A 17,624-nucleotide genomic window follows, 5' to 3' on the forward strand; every position below is an offset into this window, starting at 1 on the left:
TTTCCGATTCGTCTGAAAGCTTCCTATAAAAGATACCATCATTCCATTGACTTTTGATCCTGTTTCTTGTCCTTCAACTTCCTCTCAGTTATATTTTCTTGCTTCAGGAAAATTACGGATCCATTCTCTTTGAATTAACAAAATTGTCATGAAAAAATCAGTGTTATATCCTGAATGGAAAAGATTACGTAACAGATTAAATAGCCAATGGACCGTTTTTGATAGTTCTGTGTTCATCCACTCAATAAAGCTAACCATTCAATTCTGAAGTGACTGCTAACCATCTAGAAAACTTTGAACGAGATCGGGAAGGCTAGAAAGCTCGAGAAACCTACACCTTACAGATTATTCACAACACATAGACATCAGTGAACTTAATTATAATGAATACTTGACGACAAAGCTAGATTTACCAAAACACTAGGAATTGTTTACAAAACTTCTGATATGAACAGAGTTGATAATGCCAGCAAATTTACCAACCACTTGAAGTTTGTTGTTTTGATATTCTCGAAAATGTTTTCTTGCGAAAGTGACCTTTTAGACAACTTTTAAATGATGGATTTTTATTTCCAAGAAGTTGCATTTATGACATTTAAGGGCTGCCTAGGCTTTTCCTGCCATGTGCTTAGTAAGCACTAAGGCCCTCTCTGTCTCGGTGGTGTTGTAATTTTCAAAAAGCGCCTCTATCTCTTCTAACCATGCTTCTGGCTCTTCCACAGTCCACTTGGGGACCAGGGAGTTAACGCTTGAGAGCAGAGCATTTGGTGCAGCCGGTGTGGGGTTGGAGGCTTGTTGGACTGCTATAGCTTCAGCACTTTCTTTTCTCGCCTTCTCCAGCTCGAGCTCCTTTTCTTTGAGAGCTAGTTCGTGCTGTCTTGAAGAAAATCAGTTTCCCTACTCTGATGCTATTTACCCATTTACCAATTCTGGAAGTTTTTCATTTCTGTCTACTGCACAGCTAGCAATGCTTGAGATGGAGATGTTCAGAAGTTTAACTAATTTTATTGTGCTTCTTAAAATGCCTGCGGTTCTTTGTTGTGATATGATCATCTGGTTTTTGTCTATTGTTAATTTCACACACGCACATGCACATATATTTATATGTATGTTTGTATAAAATATATATTATATAAATAATATGTATGTATTTATAATATACATATACATAAGTAATTATATATATATATATGTGTGTGTGTCTTTGTATGATATATATGTACAGTATATGTAAAATATATGTATATCTGTATACATATATATAATGTATATATATAATTATATATATAATATACAGCACATATGGATATATAATATTTATGTATATATGTATACATATTTATATATATTTATATGTATACATTTACAAACATACATACATGCATACTTATATTTATACATGCATATGTATACATATATGTGAATATATATATATATATATATATATATATATATATATATATATATATATATATATATATATATATATATATATATATATATATATATATATATATATATATATATATATATATATATATATATATATATATATATACGTTCTGGGGCCTGTTGGACGAATGTACAGGGATTTCTTATCATTCAGCTGCCGTTAGGGTCCAACAGGTATCACCAAGAATGTAATAAATGAAGGGGCAAAAGATGACTTACCTTGATATCACCATTAATTAACCAGGGAAGTGGAAGGTCGCCTTGGGAAATGAGTAACATGTTACGTTAAACTGAATCTATTCACAGATGAAGCAATCAGGAAATTAATTCTTAAAAACCCGGCTGAGCGGCTCGCAAGCACATACAATGTGCGATAATATTAGACAATGAGTAGCAAATCTCTGAATATGAAAAGGTGACTACTGATTGAATGATTTCAGTTTCAGGCGCTTGTGCACAATGGGGGGAGAGGGACTGGTTAGTGCCCTGGGACTGTGTATCAGAAAATTCTTGCACGTAGCAGAATGGCAATAACTTCTAAGAGGAATTGATTCACAGGGATGGGACCGACCGCTTGGGAAGCAGAGTAGTAGGATTTCTGGAAGAGAATTCCAGGTTAGCATTCAAAACAAGGAGTTTCTCTCGCATGAACTTAAATATGCACCATGGAGGAATTGATCAATTAGATTTAATTAGCTCTTGGTATCACTATGGTGGGAGTGATTTAATTATGATCACTGAACTACTTTAATTTGAGTTTGGGACAAGTCATGGGGGCAAATCATGGGGCAGCTTTGTTGGTAGGTTTGATTTAACAAAGGGGCTTTGTTTAAGAGACTGAAAAGTTGGAAATTCAGAAAAATGGAGTGAAATTCATGAATGAGGGAAAGAAAAACAGGCAGGGGACCACATTCCCAGACATACCTTATCCTGTTCAGTGCATGAGCTCTTTGCAAAACGAACTTGGAAGCAGGGCAATTGCTTTCAGACCATCATGGAGGAGGAAAGGTGAGGCACTTCCATGTCTGCTCTTTCTCGAGTCTGCAGCGCATCTGCTGGCATTGTTTTTCTCCCAGTGTCTTGGCGGCCTTTGGAATGTTTTTGAGTTTTGGGCTCAAGGCAGGTCATGTCTGAAAAGCAAGTCCCGAGCCAGTAAGGTTCATAGAGAAAAGAGGCCTTATAGCTAAGTCCCTAAGGTTCAAGATAGAAGCCCCCTTAATCCCGGATTCGCCCCTTGTAGTGCAATGATTTCCTAACCTTCCAAAACACGTGATCGGGGGAACTCTGTTATGACGTCTTCTTCCCGCTGCTAGTTTCCTACTCTAGCTGACGACTGAGAGACGAATTTTTATACATACGGAAGAATATATATGTATGTATATATATATATATATATATATATATATATATATATATATATATATATATATATATATATATATGTGTGTGTGTGTGTGTGTGTGTATGCATGTATGTGTACACATACATGTACGCACACCCAGCACATACACTAACATATAAGAAAATTACCTGCGTCTCGTAAATCATTCCCTTGAAATAGTCATTCATTTTTTCGGCGCCTTTTATCAGAATGCAACGTATCACGCCATCTATAAAGCAATCTGTTTTCGTCGTTTCCCTCAGTAAAAACTTTGGGCGCATTAGCCGGCGAAAGGAAATTGAATTAGTGAGTGAAATATGTCTTCGCTGAAGAATCGACCGCCAGGCGTTTTGAAACCTTGTCTAGAAACAGATGAGGAATAACTGAGGAGGAAGGGAAAGAGAGGCAGAGAAGAAGCAGAGGGGAATATGAATGTCTGAGATTATTTTAGTAATGTGGAATTAGTAATCGTGTGAAAATTGTTGGTGATCTAAAGTGAATGTAAGTAACATAACTAAGTACAGTAATGACTGTAATAATGAAATATCAGAGATAAGGAGAATAAGGAGCAGAAAACCCGAAGGAACTAGATTAAGAAAGCTCACGAAAATGAAGGAGGAGACCTTAAGGAAAGATAAAACAATAGACAGTCGGAAATAAAAAAAGTTAGGGGACAGATGCGAGGGACGAGATAGCAAGAGGTCCATCTATCTGGCTGTTCCTTCAGCAGCGATATCAACTTTTTAACGCCCTCTCTCCAATTGGCATTTATGCAGATTGCATCACGCAGCTTCCTCCTCCTCCTCCTCCTCCTCCTCCTCCTCCTCCTCCTCCTCCTCCTCCATGCAAAGCAAGTGGCCTAATGTATTTTTCCTCTCTTTTCTTTCGCGTGAGATGTGGAACTGAATTTCGCCCGGCTGTAAAAAAGCAGATTTCGCACTTGCATCTTAAGAGATATGAAGCGTCTCCAAACCTTTTTATGTCAACTTTCTCTAAACGCAAAAGTCGGAACCATATTGCCTTGTGACTCTTAGACGAAAGATCGTTCTTGGAGGGAAGTTAGTTCGGATGGATGTGTATGTAGGTGCATATGTATCACATGAAACGCGTGAATATGATACAAAAATAAAGAATTTGCTACTCGTGCATGTTTGGCATGACCGTGTATATATAGTGTCATAGGCTTGTAAACAACAAAATTGAAAGAAATAAACAGACGGACTGACAGCCATCAACACTGGTTCATTCACTCTTAGAGAAATATAATAAATAACATTTTGCCCTTTTTTTGTCCGCTTACCGTATATATGCATGTTAATGTTATATGAAACTGAGATTTATTTGTTCAAATATATTAGTTAAATATGATCTTATAGCCTTGATTCCAAGTAAAGGATGTTGAATGGAATGCTAGTTCTTCATTATATATATATATATATATATATATATATATATATATATATATATATATATATATATATATATATATATATATATATATATATATATATGTATATGTATACATATATACAGTATGTATGTATGTATACTGTATATATATATGTATATATTGTGTATATATATATTATGTATGTATGCATGTATGTATGTATGTATACACACACACACACACACACACATATATATATATATATATATATATATATATATATATATATATATATATATATATATATATATTACATACACTTGCATACACAGTTAGACAGAAATAAAGGACATGTAAAAGTCAGCTTCGTGTCAAGGAATTACGATCGTAGAACAAGATCGAATTCGTTACATCCTATCTTATGAAACCGTATGAGTAACATGCTGTCACGACATATCCTGAATAACAGGAGACAGTTTATTTCAAAATTACATAGGCCTAAGGAATGCGTTCTTTTCTCTTTCCTTGTGGTAAATCCTCTTCTCGGAGGTCGTCCAGACGCCCAGTCTAGACCCACTTCCCATCAAGGTTAGTTGACACATACAAAATTACTAAGAACCTCACAATCAGTTTAGGGTACAAATGCACATTGTGATGGCCGACAAAACCACTTAGTTTACATTATGTTCCGCGCGTTTCGGCTTAAAGCAATAAGATATTATATGGCTTCTCCCCTGCAATAAGTATAAGCAAGGGGCCCAAATGATTTTTATGCAGAAGGCTGGGATTTGAAAACCCTACTGAGATCTAACCTTCGCGATACGTTAGGGTCCATCGATTAAAGATTGATTCCAGAGGTGCCGCTGTGTTTTGCTGACAAGTTTCACCTTGTGAGGTAGTCATAATCAGGTAAACATGCGGTACCCTCTACATTTTCTGCTTTTTGCTCATCAATAAAAGTTTTCATTCGTGAAATGATGCATACTTTTTAATGTTCATCTTAAATAATCTGCCGTAATTTGTTACATCTTTAATTTTGTTTAAGAAAATCAGCGATCAAAAACTGCTTTCGCGTTTGGGTAAATCTTACACATCTGTTCACTGTCTTCCTCATTGTAGCTAATTTTTTTTATTATTAGTTCGTTACCAAAATCATAATCGGAGACGCCCTTTGCAGATAACTGAGAATAATTTTCTCTGGCCTTTCTTTATGCGTTCTGTGACATCAAATTTGTTGGAAGCCTGACTAAATTGAGGATGATTTTAATTAGAGGACATTTCTTAACTCTTAATTTCTAACTAAAATAAAATTCTTTTGATTTTCTTGTTCCTCCATTTTCAATTATTTTTCGTCTCATCTCTTGTTCCCGAATTTCTTTACCTAATTCAGTTTATTTCTGTACATAGATTTCTCTTTCTTTCAGCCAGACGTCGATTACATTTGTTTTATTTCCAGTACTGAGGTTTTTACTAAATCATCCGAAACTGGCATCAAAATTTCTTTCATAAACCAAAGGATTGATTTACTCATTCCATATTTTGCATTCTGTCTTTACCTTTATCCTAAAATAAGAATCATCCTTTCTCGGGTTTTAGAACTTTTTACAACAGGATTCAAGTGTGCATTCAAAATCTCAAAAAAAATATTAGTAAATGAATATTTTAGAAAAACTGCGTCCCGTCCAGGCACCTACCTCTGATGTGACACACCGAAAAATATACCAGTCATTGATTTTCTAGAATGAAATAAAAAAAAAAAAACTGATTTGCATTGACATTCAAAAAACGTACTGTATATTATAGTTCAGTTTAAGCATATCAAGAGTTGAATTTCCGAAACATCCGGATCATGAAACACGTATGTGCACAATTTCAATGAATTCTGAAAATTGTGCTTTATACAGCGAAGAACCGCGTTGCAGAAAATGCGATCTCTGAATGTTAAAAATCAGCTAATAATTATGAGAAAAAATTTACGGGCTGGGTTTGCACAATTGATATTAAGAGCCAGAAAGCTGCACTATTAATTCCCCCTGAGGAAGCACAAGATTATTTCAGTGACTTGAAAGAATCCCGAGTCGAGGAAGCTGCCATTACATCGGGACGAATTAGCTGAGAAGTAAAAGACCGAATTTTGAAGAGGTTTATAACATAATCCCAGACGGTTTACCCAGCACTACTTTAAGGCGATCTTTAAGGCTGGCGTAGGACTTTCATGAAAAGAGTGACAATTGCCCTCAGAAAATAAGATAGTTCTAGAGAAGTGGAAGGAGCAAGCCAGCAATGAAATTATTTCAGTAGGTGTTGGGAAGAGAAATAATAAATGGGAAGAAAGAGTAAGAAATACGCTAAATCACACCAGCGGCTAAAAAAAAAAAAAAATTGTTGATCATTATGAAACTAAAAAAAAAGAATGTCAATTCCCGAAAAACGTGGAACATGATACCTGAAAATAATATTACAATATTACATTGCTTCCTTTTTTTCAAGAACATATCGCAAATTCTTTCATCGTGGCACATACCAACTCGACACTTAGTCCTTTATATTTTAAGAGTGTCGCCATTTAGCCTGTCGACCTTATTGGTGTGTTGACATTTTGATGATCGACATTTTATCTGTTTACACCCAATCTTTTGACACTTGGTCCGTTGACAGATTGCCTTAGAACCGTCTTATATATCAGTTCAAGAAGAAAATCTTCTGACAATTTTTCAGGACACCCCAAACTTGGAGAACAACTATACACCTACAAGGTTCTATAGCAGATGCATATATACATCACAAATTAAAAGTGAAAGTTATGTATTTTACAAATAAAGTTTCAGTATCTGTTAGCAATAAATCAAGAGGTTTCGCTATTTCAGATATGTCTGCAATCTAGTTTGTTCGTTTACCAGCAGATCAATGATAACTCTCTCTCTCTCTCTCTCTCTCTCTCTCTCTCTCTCTCTCTCTCTCTCTCTCTCTCTCGTTGGTATGTGACATTAGCGAAATAAGGCATAAGTAAGATAAAATACCACTGACCAGACAGACATTTTAGAGACATTCTGCCATAGTAACTGAGGGACCTTCTTGTGCTGTAGACGGGGGCGGGGACCAATTTTTATGCATGAAGCGATTTACCAACATATACTCGTATACTCCCAGCACACACTATGTGACTTCCCATTAACTGCTAGTGCGTTTTTTTCATTATTTAAGTTCTCATCATATAGAGCAGAAAAATCAAGAGAGCAATGCAAAGCCAAACTAAAAGAATGCTCTCTAAATGTCAGATCTTCCTAAGCAGTTTTATTCAATACTTTTCAGATTACAATCGTCAAAAATTAATTGAAAGAATCTATTGGAATTTTTGCTTGGATCTGTCCACCATAGCATCCAAACGCGCTCTGAGAACCCAGAGGGTTACAGTTTATGGCGAATATATACAATATATATATATATATATATATATATATATATATATATATATATATATATGTATGTATATATATATATATATATATATATATATATATATATATATGTGTGTGTGTGTGTGTGTGTGTGCGTGTGTGTGTCTGTTTAAACGTGTATAGCTATGTACATAGATATCCGGAGAGAGAAATAGAGAGAGAGAGAGTGGGGCGTCGGGTAATCATTTAAACCTGATTACGTTAGTTCATTTTGCAATTCTCCGTTGAGGATGAGAGAGCCTTTCCTTGCTGAATGTGTTCACACTCTCACTGATGATTGTTATCACAACTGGGCCACGCATGCAAGTGTCTGGAATGTCCTCTTAGGAAGCTTAAGGTACGGAGTGAAGCGTTGGAGGAAATATCCGATGAGATTAAAATACAAGGGTGGTGATTGCGAGTTATGAATTTACAAAATAATTCCTCTCTTTTATTTATTATCTTTTTATAGAGTGGATAGCGTACACTTGAAAGTGTTGATTGTCATTCAAACGTTGTTATTGGTACTTAGAATTTGTAAAATGAGATGTGGCAAACCTGTGATAATAATATCGTTCCTATCGTACAAATAATGTGAACACCAGCACTTTGGTCTATACTTTGTTTTAAGTGATGTTTTGATCATAAAATTATTAATAATATAAAACTTACTCAGGAGGTGATGGTGACTAAATATGACACTTCTAAAGGAACAAGTAACTAACCATGTTCCTTAGAGCATTCATATAATATAGACACCTACATGACAAAGAATGCAGGAGTCACTATTTCTCAGTTAGATTCCAAAAAGCATTAAGCGTTCCAGAGCATTAATTCCACTGTGCAATGTCGTCCTCATAAATTGCAGGCGGTGGAAGGAATGAAAATATACCTGTGAAGGAAAGCCGCCAGTCCATAGCTCACGTCCCATTTGCCTCAGAAGATCTCTTAATTGTAATTAATGACCCAAGCACAAATGAAGTTTTCTCATTTCAAGCAGTGTATGTAATTATATAGTTATGAGAGAGAGAGAGTGAGGGAGAGAGAGAATACAATTTTTTTACGAGTTGGGCAGTTAGACTCCAGGCTTAAACGTATCAGGGACGTTTCTATTTATAAAGGGAAATTTATCGAAGAAAGTCACGAATATTCCCTCTGAGTGTGAGCGCGATTGATTCAGTACAAACGCAAACTAACCAGAACAGAGACAAGAATAGACTCCTGCAGCTTTTCGACATAACAACCCTTCGCCTGGCTTCCATCGATCATTCTCGCCGAGCGTGTACCTAATCGTGGCCTCTCTGGAATGACTCCTAAAGCGAGTGTCAGTTGGTAATGACCGTTACGGTATGCATGAGGATGTTGTAATGATCACTCATCTATAAATAGCACAGACTGAAGATCAAAATTGTTTTAATTGGCTCCTACAATTCGTTAAACATAATTGGTAAGTCTTTTTCGTTCAGCGTTTCTCTCACTTTCTCTTTTTCTCTTTCGCTTATAACTATCAGTCTTTTAGGTGTGTTGTAAATGATTAATGCTGTGTAGGCCAATGTTTATAACGAATCATGGAATGCATTTCCAGAAAGCTGTTCTTAAATAGCACTCTTGTATTTACCGATCCATAACACTTTCCTTGTTCCCATTTTCAGTTATGTAACACTTAATTATTTATGATTTTTTATTAACCTTCGCTTACATCTCAGTCCTTAAAACCACACTTTGTTACCTTAATTTATATATTTATGACTTAATTGCTTCCTATTAAAATACCGATTGATCCATTCACTTACTGTAGATGATGTGCTTTAACTCCAAGACAACAAATCCCAGTCATTTAATATTTATCCAAATCCATTACAAAGCTCTATGTCTCTAGCCTCATATTACTGTTTCTGCTTCGTCTGAAACTGTTTTTTAAAAGCAACATCATTCCACGAACTCTTTACCCTCAGTCTATCGTGGTGTGTATGTCATATTTCTTTTGCTTGAGTAAAATTATGAATCCAGTCTCTCATGAGCAACAAAATTAACATTTAAAAAGTCAGAGTTATAAGCCAAATAAAAAATGTAAACTTAAAATTCAAATAACCAGTGGAACTTAGCTGATAATACTCCTACATTAAAATCAGTCATCGAAACTAACCTTTCAACTTTGAAATGGCTGCTAACCATTCAGAACAAACTGGAATAGATTAGGAAGACTGAACCTTACAGAAACCTAGACATTTTGGTTATTCACTACGTATAGAAGTCGCTGAACTTCATTACTCTGAACACTTTACCTAAACTAGTGTCACTTAAGATAAGTGATGGATGCCCATTTCGAAGCTGTATTTGTGATCCATACAGCCTATTTGAAGTGTTTGGTCCTTTCGAGTTTGAGCGAGCTAATTGTCTTGAAGAGCAATAGAATCCCGGTTTTTTTTTATTAAGAATTTCCCTATCCTACAGCTTTTTCATTCTCTTGGCTGTAGATCTAGTCAAACTGTAGATGTAGAGGCTCATAAATTTAGCAGTGGTTTTCGTGCTTCTTTTAAGTGCTATAAGCCTTTGCCTTAATTCATTATTAGGTTATTCTGTTGTTCACACAAGCACACGCACACACAAACACACTCACACACATATGCATACATACATACATACATACATACATACATACATACATGTATATATTATATATACATATATATATACATATATATATGTATATATATATATATATATATATATGTATATATATACATATATATATGTATATATATATATATATATATGTATATATATATATATATATATATATATATATATAATGCTTGTGTGTGTTTGTACGTGTATGCTTGTGTATGTTTGTGCGCTGTATAAACATATATTGATATTTTTATAGGTAATTATCCAGAGAGAGAGAGAGAGAGAGAGAGAGAGAGAGAGAGAGAGAGAGAGAGAGAGAGAGAGAGAGAGAGAGAGACAGTGGGGGAACAATATTTAAACCTGATTGAGTTAGTTCATTTCGCAATTCCCACTGAGGATGAGAGAGCCTTTCCCTGCTGAATGTGTTCCCATTCACACGGATGATTGTTATCACAACTGGGCCACACACCTCAAGGTCTGGAATGTCCTCTTAGGAAGCTTAAGTTAGGGGCTGGAATGTTGGAAGAAATACCCTATGGGATTAAAGTACAAGGGTGATACTCTGAGTCATGAATTCACAAACTACTTCCCTTTCTGTTACGTATTTTTTTTTTCTGTAGAGAGAATAGCTTGCACTAAAAATGGCAGAAATTGACTATTGTTCAAACTTTATTTTTTTGTACTTACTTAAAATTTAGAAAATGAGACGCGACAAACTTGTGATGCAAGTATTGATCCTATCACCAAATTAATGTAGACACGAACATTTTGGTCCGTACTTTGCTTCAGGTGATGTGGTGATGATGAAAGTCTCTGAAAGATGAAATAACTCAGAGGTTTGAAGTAACTGAATGCTCAACTTCTGAAAGAACAGGTAACTGGGCATCCTCCTTTTAGCATTTATAAGTACATATATACATACATACATAGATTGACACGTACTTACAAATTATTTATATATATATATATATATATATATATATATATATATATATATATATATATATATATATGTATGTATGTATGTATGTATGTATGTATGTATGTATGTAGTGTATGTATGTATGTAAGTGTGGACGTGTGTATCAAAATGAAAGCCAACCAAGAACACGGACAGTATAAATGACAAAGAATGCAGGGTCACTATTTTGCAATTAGATTCCAAAAAGTATTAAACGTTCCAGAGCATTAATTCCCCTTTGCATAGCTCACGTCCCATTTACCTCAGACGATCTCTTAATTGTAATTAATGATTCAAGCGCAAAAGAAGTTTTCTAATTGCAAGCAGTATATGCAACTATATAGTTTTGTGTGTAGAGAGAGAGAGAGAGAAAGAGAGAGAGAGAGAGAGAGAGAGAGAGAGAGAGAGAGAGAGAGAGAGAGAGAGAGAGAGAGAGAGAGAGAGAGAGAGGGAGAGAGAGAGAGAAAGTAAATATAATTTTTTATGCAATTGAATTGGGCAGTTAGACTCAAAGTTTAAACGTATCAGTGACATATGTTTTAAGTAATTACTACTTCCCTTTAACTTACAGTTTGATCCATTCATGTACTCTAGATGATGTGCTTTAACATCAGCACAACAAATCCCAGTCATGTAATTATCCAAATCCATCACTTAGTTCAATGACTCTAGCCTTACATTAATGTGTTTCTACTTCCTCTGAAATTGTTTTTAAAAAGCACCATTATTCCCCTCACTTTCTACCCTCAGTCTATTATGGTGAATTTGTTTGATTTCTTTTTGCTCGAGCGCAATTATGAATCCACCCTCTCATGAATAAAAAAATTACCATTTAAAAAAATCAGTGTTATAACTCAAGTAGAAAATTTAACCTTACAATTTAAATAACCAGTGAGCCCAGTTGATAATACTTCAGCAATAAAATCACTCAGCGAAATTCTGAAATGGATGCTAGCCGTTCAGAAGAATCTGAAGCAGATCAGGAAGACTGAACCTTACAGGAACCTAGACTTTTTTTTTTACTGTTCACTTAGTACAGTTGCCACCGAACGTAATTACAGCAGATTTTAAAATACTAGAAGAGAAGACTTGTAAGTGATGGATGCTAAATTTCAGGAAACTGCATTTGTAATCTATATAGCCCATTTGAAGGGCTTGATTCTTTGGAGTTAGAGCGTGCTAATTGTCATGATATGAGTCAGAATCCCTATTTTGTTGATGCCACCCACCGATCCTGGAACCTTTTCATTCCCTCTACCGCAGAACTAGCAACGCTGTAGGAGAAAATGGCCATAAGTTTTAAAAGGTTATGAAGCTTCTTTCAGGAGCCATATGCCTTTTGACATAAAATTCATTATAAGAGTTGATATGCTGTGTAAATATATATATATATATATATATATATATATATATATATATATATATATATATATATATATATATATATATATATATATATATTATATATTATATATATATATATATATATATATATATATATATACATACATATATATACACACACACACGTAAAGAAATTACTATTGAATCAGACACAAACACATAAGAAAAATACCTGCGTCTCGTAAATCATTCCCTTGAAATAGTCATTCATTTTTTCGGCGCCTTTTATCAGAATGCAACGTATCACGCCATCTATAAAGCAATCTGTTTTCGTCGTTTCAGTAAAAACTTTGGGCGCATTAGCCGGCGAAAGGAAATTGAATTAGTGAGTGAAATATGTCTTCGCTGAAGAATCGACCGCCAGGCGTTTTGAAACCTTGTCTAGAAACAGATGAGGAATAACTGAGGAGGAAGGAGACGAGAGAGTAGAGGAGAAGGAGGCAGAAGTATGAATGTGTGAGATTATTCCAGTAGTTGTGGAATTTGTAATCGCGTAAAAATTGTTGGTGATCTAAAGTGAATGTAAGTGACGTATCCAAGAAGTACAGTAATGACTGTAATAATGAAACATCAGAAATGTCAGAAATCGAAAGAGAATAAGGAGCAGAAAACCCGAAGGAACACGATTGGAAAAGTTTACGACAACGAAGCGGGAGACCCGAAGAAATATTAAAACAACAGACAGTCGAAAATAAAAAGTTAGGGGGACAGATGCGAGCGAGAGATCCATCTATCTGGCTGTTCCTTCAGCAGCGATATCAACTTTTTAACGCCCTCTCTCCAATTGCTATTTATGCAGATTGCATCACGCAGCTTCCTCCTCCTCCTCCTCCTCCTCCTCCTCCTCCTCCTCCTCCTCCTCCTTCATGGAAAGCAAGTGGCCTAATGTATTTTTCCTCTCTTTTCTTCCGCGTGAGATGTGGAACTGAATTTCGCCCGGCTGTAAAAAAGCAGGTTTCGCACTTGCATCTTAAGAGATATGAAGCGTCTCCAAACCTTTTTATGTCAACTTTCTCTAAATGCAAAAGTCGGAATCATATTGCCCTGTGACTCTCAGGCGGAAGATACATCGTGAGGGCAAGCTGGTTCTGATGTTCTTATGTAGGTGTGTATATATTACAGGAAATGTGTAATTTGTAAATATATAAAATTATGACACATGAGCAAAAAAATTCATACTCGTGAATGCTTCGTATTGTCTTAAATATGGCGTCATAGGCATGTAAACAATAAAACTGACCGGAATAAACAGATAAACAGAGAGAATGACAGCCATTAATAATTAATCCATTTACTTTTAGACGTTGTATAACAAATAACATTCTACTCTTTGTGAGGAAACATCTCAGTCACTCGTGATTTCTGTTTTGTTATCTTTTGCTTCTTTTGTTCTCTTATTAACAACAATTTACTGCTAAATGAAAGTAAGATTTACTTGTTTAAACACATTAGTTCTGTATGATCATATAGCCTTGGTACCAACATAAAAAGACAATGAACGCTAGTTTTGTATATGTATATATATATATATATATATATATATATATATATATATATATATATATATATATATATATATATATATATATATATATATATATATATATATATATATATATATATATATAGATAGATAGGATAGATAGATAGATAGATAGATAGATAGATACATGCATACATAGTTAGATAGAAAGAAAGATATGTAAAAATCAGTATCAGGGAAAGCCAATCGTAGAAAAAGACTAAATTCGTTACATCCTATCTTATAAAACTGTGCAAATAACGAACTGTCATGACATTTTTTTTAAAAATAATTTATGCCTACGAAATGCGATTTTTTTTTTTTTTTGTATTCCCTTGTGGTAAATTCTCTAATCTGAGATAGTTCAGACTCCCAGCCCAGGCAACTTCCCATCAGGGTATCCCATCCCATCAGGGTATCCCAGACAACCTCCCATCAGGGTATCCCAGCCCAGACAACTTCCCATCAGGGTATCCCAGCACAGACAACTTCCCATCAGGGTACCCACCTTCCATCAGGGTATCCCAGCCCAGACAACTTCCCATCAGGGTATCCCAGCACAGACAACTTCACATCAGGGTATCCCAACTTCACATCAGGGTATCCCAGCCCAGACAACTTCCCATCAGGGTATCCCAGCCCAGACAACTTCCCATCATCCCAGCCCAGACAACTTCCATCAGGGTATCCCAGCCCAGACAACTTCCCATCAGGGTATCCCAGCCCAGACAACTTCCCATCAGGGTATCCCAGCCCAGACAACTTCCCATCAGGGTATCCCAGCCCAGACAACTTCACATCAGGGTATCCCAGCCCAGACAACTTCACATCAGGGTATCCCAACCCAGACAACTTCCCATCAGGGTATCCCAGCCAGACAACTTCCCATCAGGGTATCCCAACAACTTCACATTAGGGTATCCCAGCCCAGACAACTTCCCATCAGGGTATCCCAGCCCAGACAACTTCCCATCAGGGTATCCCAGCCCAGCCCACAACTTCCCATCAGGGTATCCCAGCCCAGACAACTTCCCATCAGGGTATCCCAGCCCAGACAACTTCACATCAGGGTATCCCAGCCCAGACAACTTCCCATCAGGGTATCCCAGCCCAGACAACTTCCCATCAGGGTATCCCAACTTCACATCAGGGTATCCCAGCCCATACAACTTCCCATCAGGGTATCCCAGCCCAGACAACTTCCCATCAGGGTATCCCAGCCCAGACAACTTCCCATCAGGGTATCCCAGCCCAGACAACTTCCCATCAGGGTATCCCAGCCCAGACAACTTCCCATCAGGGTATCCCAGCCCAGACAACTTCACATCAGGGTATCCCAACTTCACATCAGGGTATCCCAGCCCAGACAACTTCCCATCAGGATATCACAGCCCAGACAACTTCCCATCAGGGTATCCCAGCCCAGACAACTTCACATCAGGGTATCCCAGCCAGACAACTTCACATCAGGGTATCCCAGCCCACATCAGGGTATCCCAGCCCATACAACTTCCCATCAGGGTATCCCAGCCCAGACAACTTCCCATCAGGGTATCCTAGCCCAGACAACTTCACATCAGGGTATCCCAGCCCAGACAACTTCCCATCAGGGCATCACAGCCCAGACAACTTCCCATCAGGGTAACTTGACAAAGACTAAATGACTATGACTCTCATAATCAAACTAGGGTACATATGCAGAACGATGTAAACTAAGTGGTTTACTTAGTTTGCATCGTGTTGCGAGTGTTTCAACTTAAAACCGCCAGGTATTAAATGCCCTTCTCCCCTGCGATAAATTTGAGTAAGGGACTTAAATGGTTTTTTAGCAGAACGTTTGGATTTGAAAGCCGTGCCTACATTAAACCTTCGCGACGTGTTAGAGTCCATCGATCGAAGACTGATTCCAGAAGTTCCACTGTGTTTAATCTATAAAAATCATAATACATACGATGCATATGTCTTTAATGTTCATTCTTCACAGTCTTGTGTTGCTTTTGTGTTCGGGCTAATATACTCTTAGAAGTTCATATTTTTTTTATTATTAGCTCTTGATTGATTGATTATGTCCATGAAAACTGGCGCCACAACATCTAAGTTATTGACACCGTAATAAATTTAAATATAAAACTAAAAATAAATAAATAAGTTTAAAAAGAATTTCATATAAAATTATCTGAAAACATATATGTATATAATCATATTTGTTCGAATATATCAATACTTACATATACTTTATATGTACAATCTAAATTTTGTTGAGGAGGCCCGCGTCCCACATTACTGTCTATATTACAATCCTCACCGAAAATTGTAGCTAGAATAAAATTACCTCCTCTGTCAGGAACTTATGTCTCAAATTCCCAAGGCTGGGACATTCGACCGGCAAATGTCTCAAAGTCAAGGGCACGGTACAGTCATCGCAAAATGAACGATTTTCACGGGACGTCAAGAACCCCCGATATATTATTAGTTCTTCAACAAAATCATAATCATAACGGAAACAATAGAATACGATACCTAAAAATAATCCTACAATATTACAATGGTTTCTTAAATTTTACTCCATCATAATTTTAAGAATATATCCCAAATTCTTTCATTTCGTCATATACCACCTCGACGCTTAGTCGATTCATATTTTAAATCGGTCGCCATTTAGCCCGTCGACCTTATTAGTGTGTTGACAGTTTGATTATCGACATTTTATCTGTTCACGCCCAGTCTTTTGACACTTCGTCGGTCGACAGTTTGTCTGAGAACCCTCTTATATATCAGTTCACGAAGAAAATATTCAAACATAATTTTTCAGAACACGAAGTTCTTGAGCAGTTTCATATCTGCATCACAAATTAAAAAATGAAAGTTTTTTAATTAACAAAACTGAAAAGTTGCAGTATATGTCAGCAATAAATCGAGAGGTTTCACCATTTCAGATGTCTCTGATCTAGTTTATTCGTTTTCCAGTAAATCAGTGTGACTCTCTCTCTCTCTCTCTCTCTCTCTCTCTCTCTCGTCGCGAGATGTGACAGTAGCGAAATGCGACATAAGTAAAATAAAATGCCACTGACTAGACAGGCACCCTGGAGACATCCGCTCCGAGGAACTGTGGACCTTCTTGAGCCATAGTGGGCGGGCCATTGAGAGAGAGAGAGAGAGAGAGAGAGAGAGAGAGAGGCAAAACCTTGACGAAGAGAGAGAGAGAGAGAGAGAGAGAGAGAGGGGGAGGGGGGGCCAAACCTTGACGAATATCTCCCGCATTGTCCAGTGTCGGCATTTCCTACACTAAAACCTCATTTGATTAAACGAAAGATAAATGGCAGCGGCGTTTTAGCAGCTGTTACGCCATGAAGAGGTCGATTAGTAGAGCGGAATTACTGGCCAGAGGCCAAGGCGTAAGGGCCTATAAAAAGGGAGTGACAGGAGGAGACAGAGGCGCGATGGAA

General features: G+C 36.6%; 1 protein-coding gene across 1 annotated transcript in view; it reads left to right on the forward strand.

Moving 5' to 3' along the window:
* The first annotated feature begins 2,446 nt into the window (after positions 1 to 2,446).
* LOC136843470 (mucin-1-like) overlaps positions 2,447 to 17,624 on the forward strand; it is a 29,819-nt gene continuing 14,641 nt past the window's right edge. Inside the window, exons 1-5 of the mRNA XM_067112006.1 lie at positions 2,447 to 2,460; positions 3,610 to 3,687; positions 13,456 to 13,529; positions 14,575 to 15,071; positions 15,125 to 15,819. Of these exons, the coding sequence (XP_066968107.1) occupies positions 2,447 to 2,460; positions 3,610 to 3,687; positions 13,456 to 13,529; positions 14,575 to 15,071; positions 15,125 to 15,819 (1,358 nt within the window). The remainder of the gene's footprint in view (positions 2,461 to 3,609; positions 3,688 to 13,455; positions 13,530 to 14,574; positions 15,072 to 15,124; positions 15,820 to 17,624) is intronic.

This window comes from Macrobrachium rosenbergii, chromosome 11 (genome assembly GCF_040412425.1).
Source record: "Macrobrachium rosenbergii isolate ZJJX-2024 chromosome 11, ASM4041242v1, whole genome shotgun sequence".
Lineage (NCBI taxonomy): Eukaryota > Metazoa > Arthropoda > Malacostraca > Decapoda > Palaemonidae > Macrobrachium > Macrobrachium rosenbergii.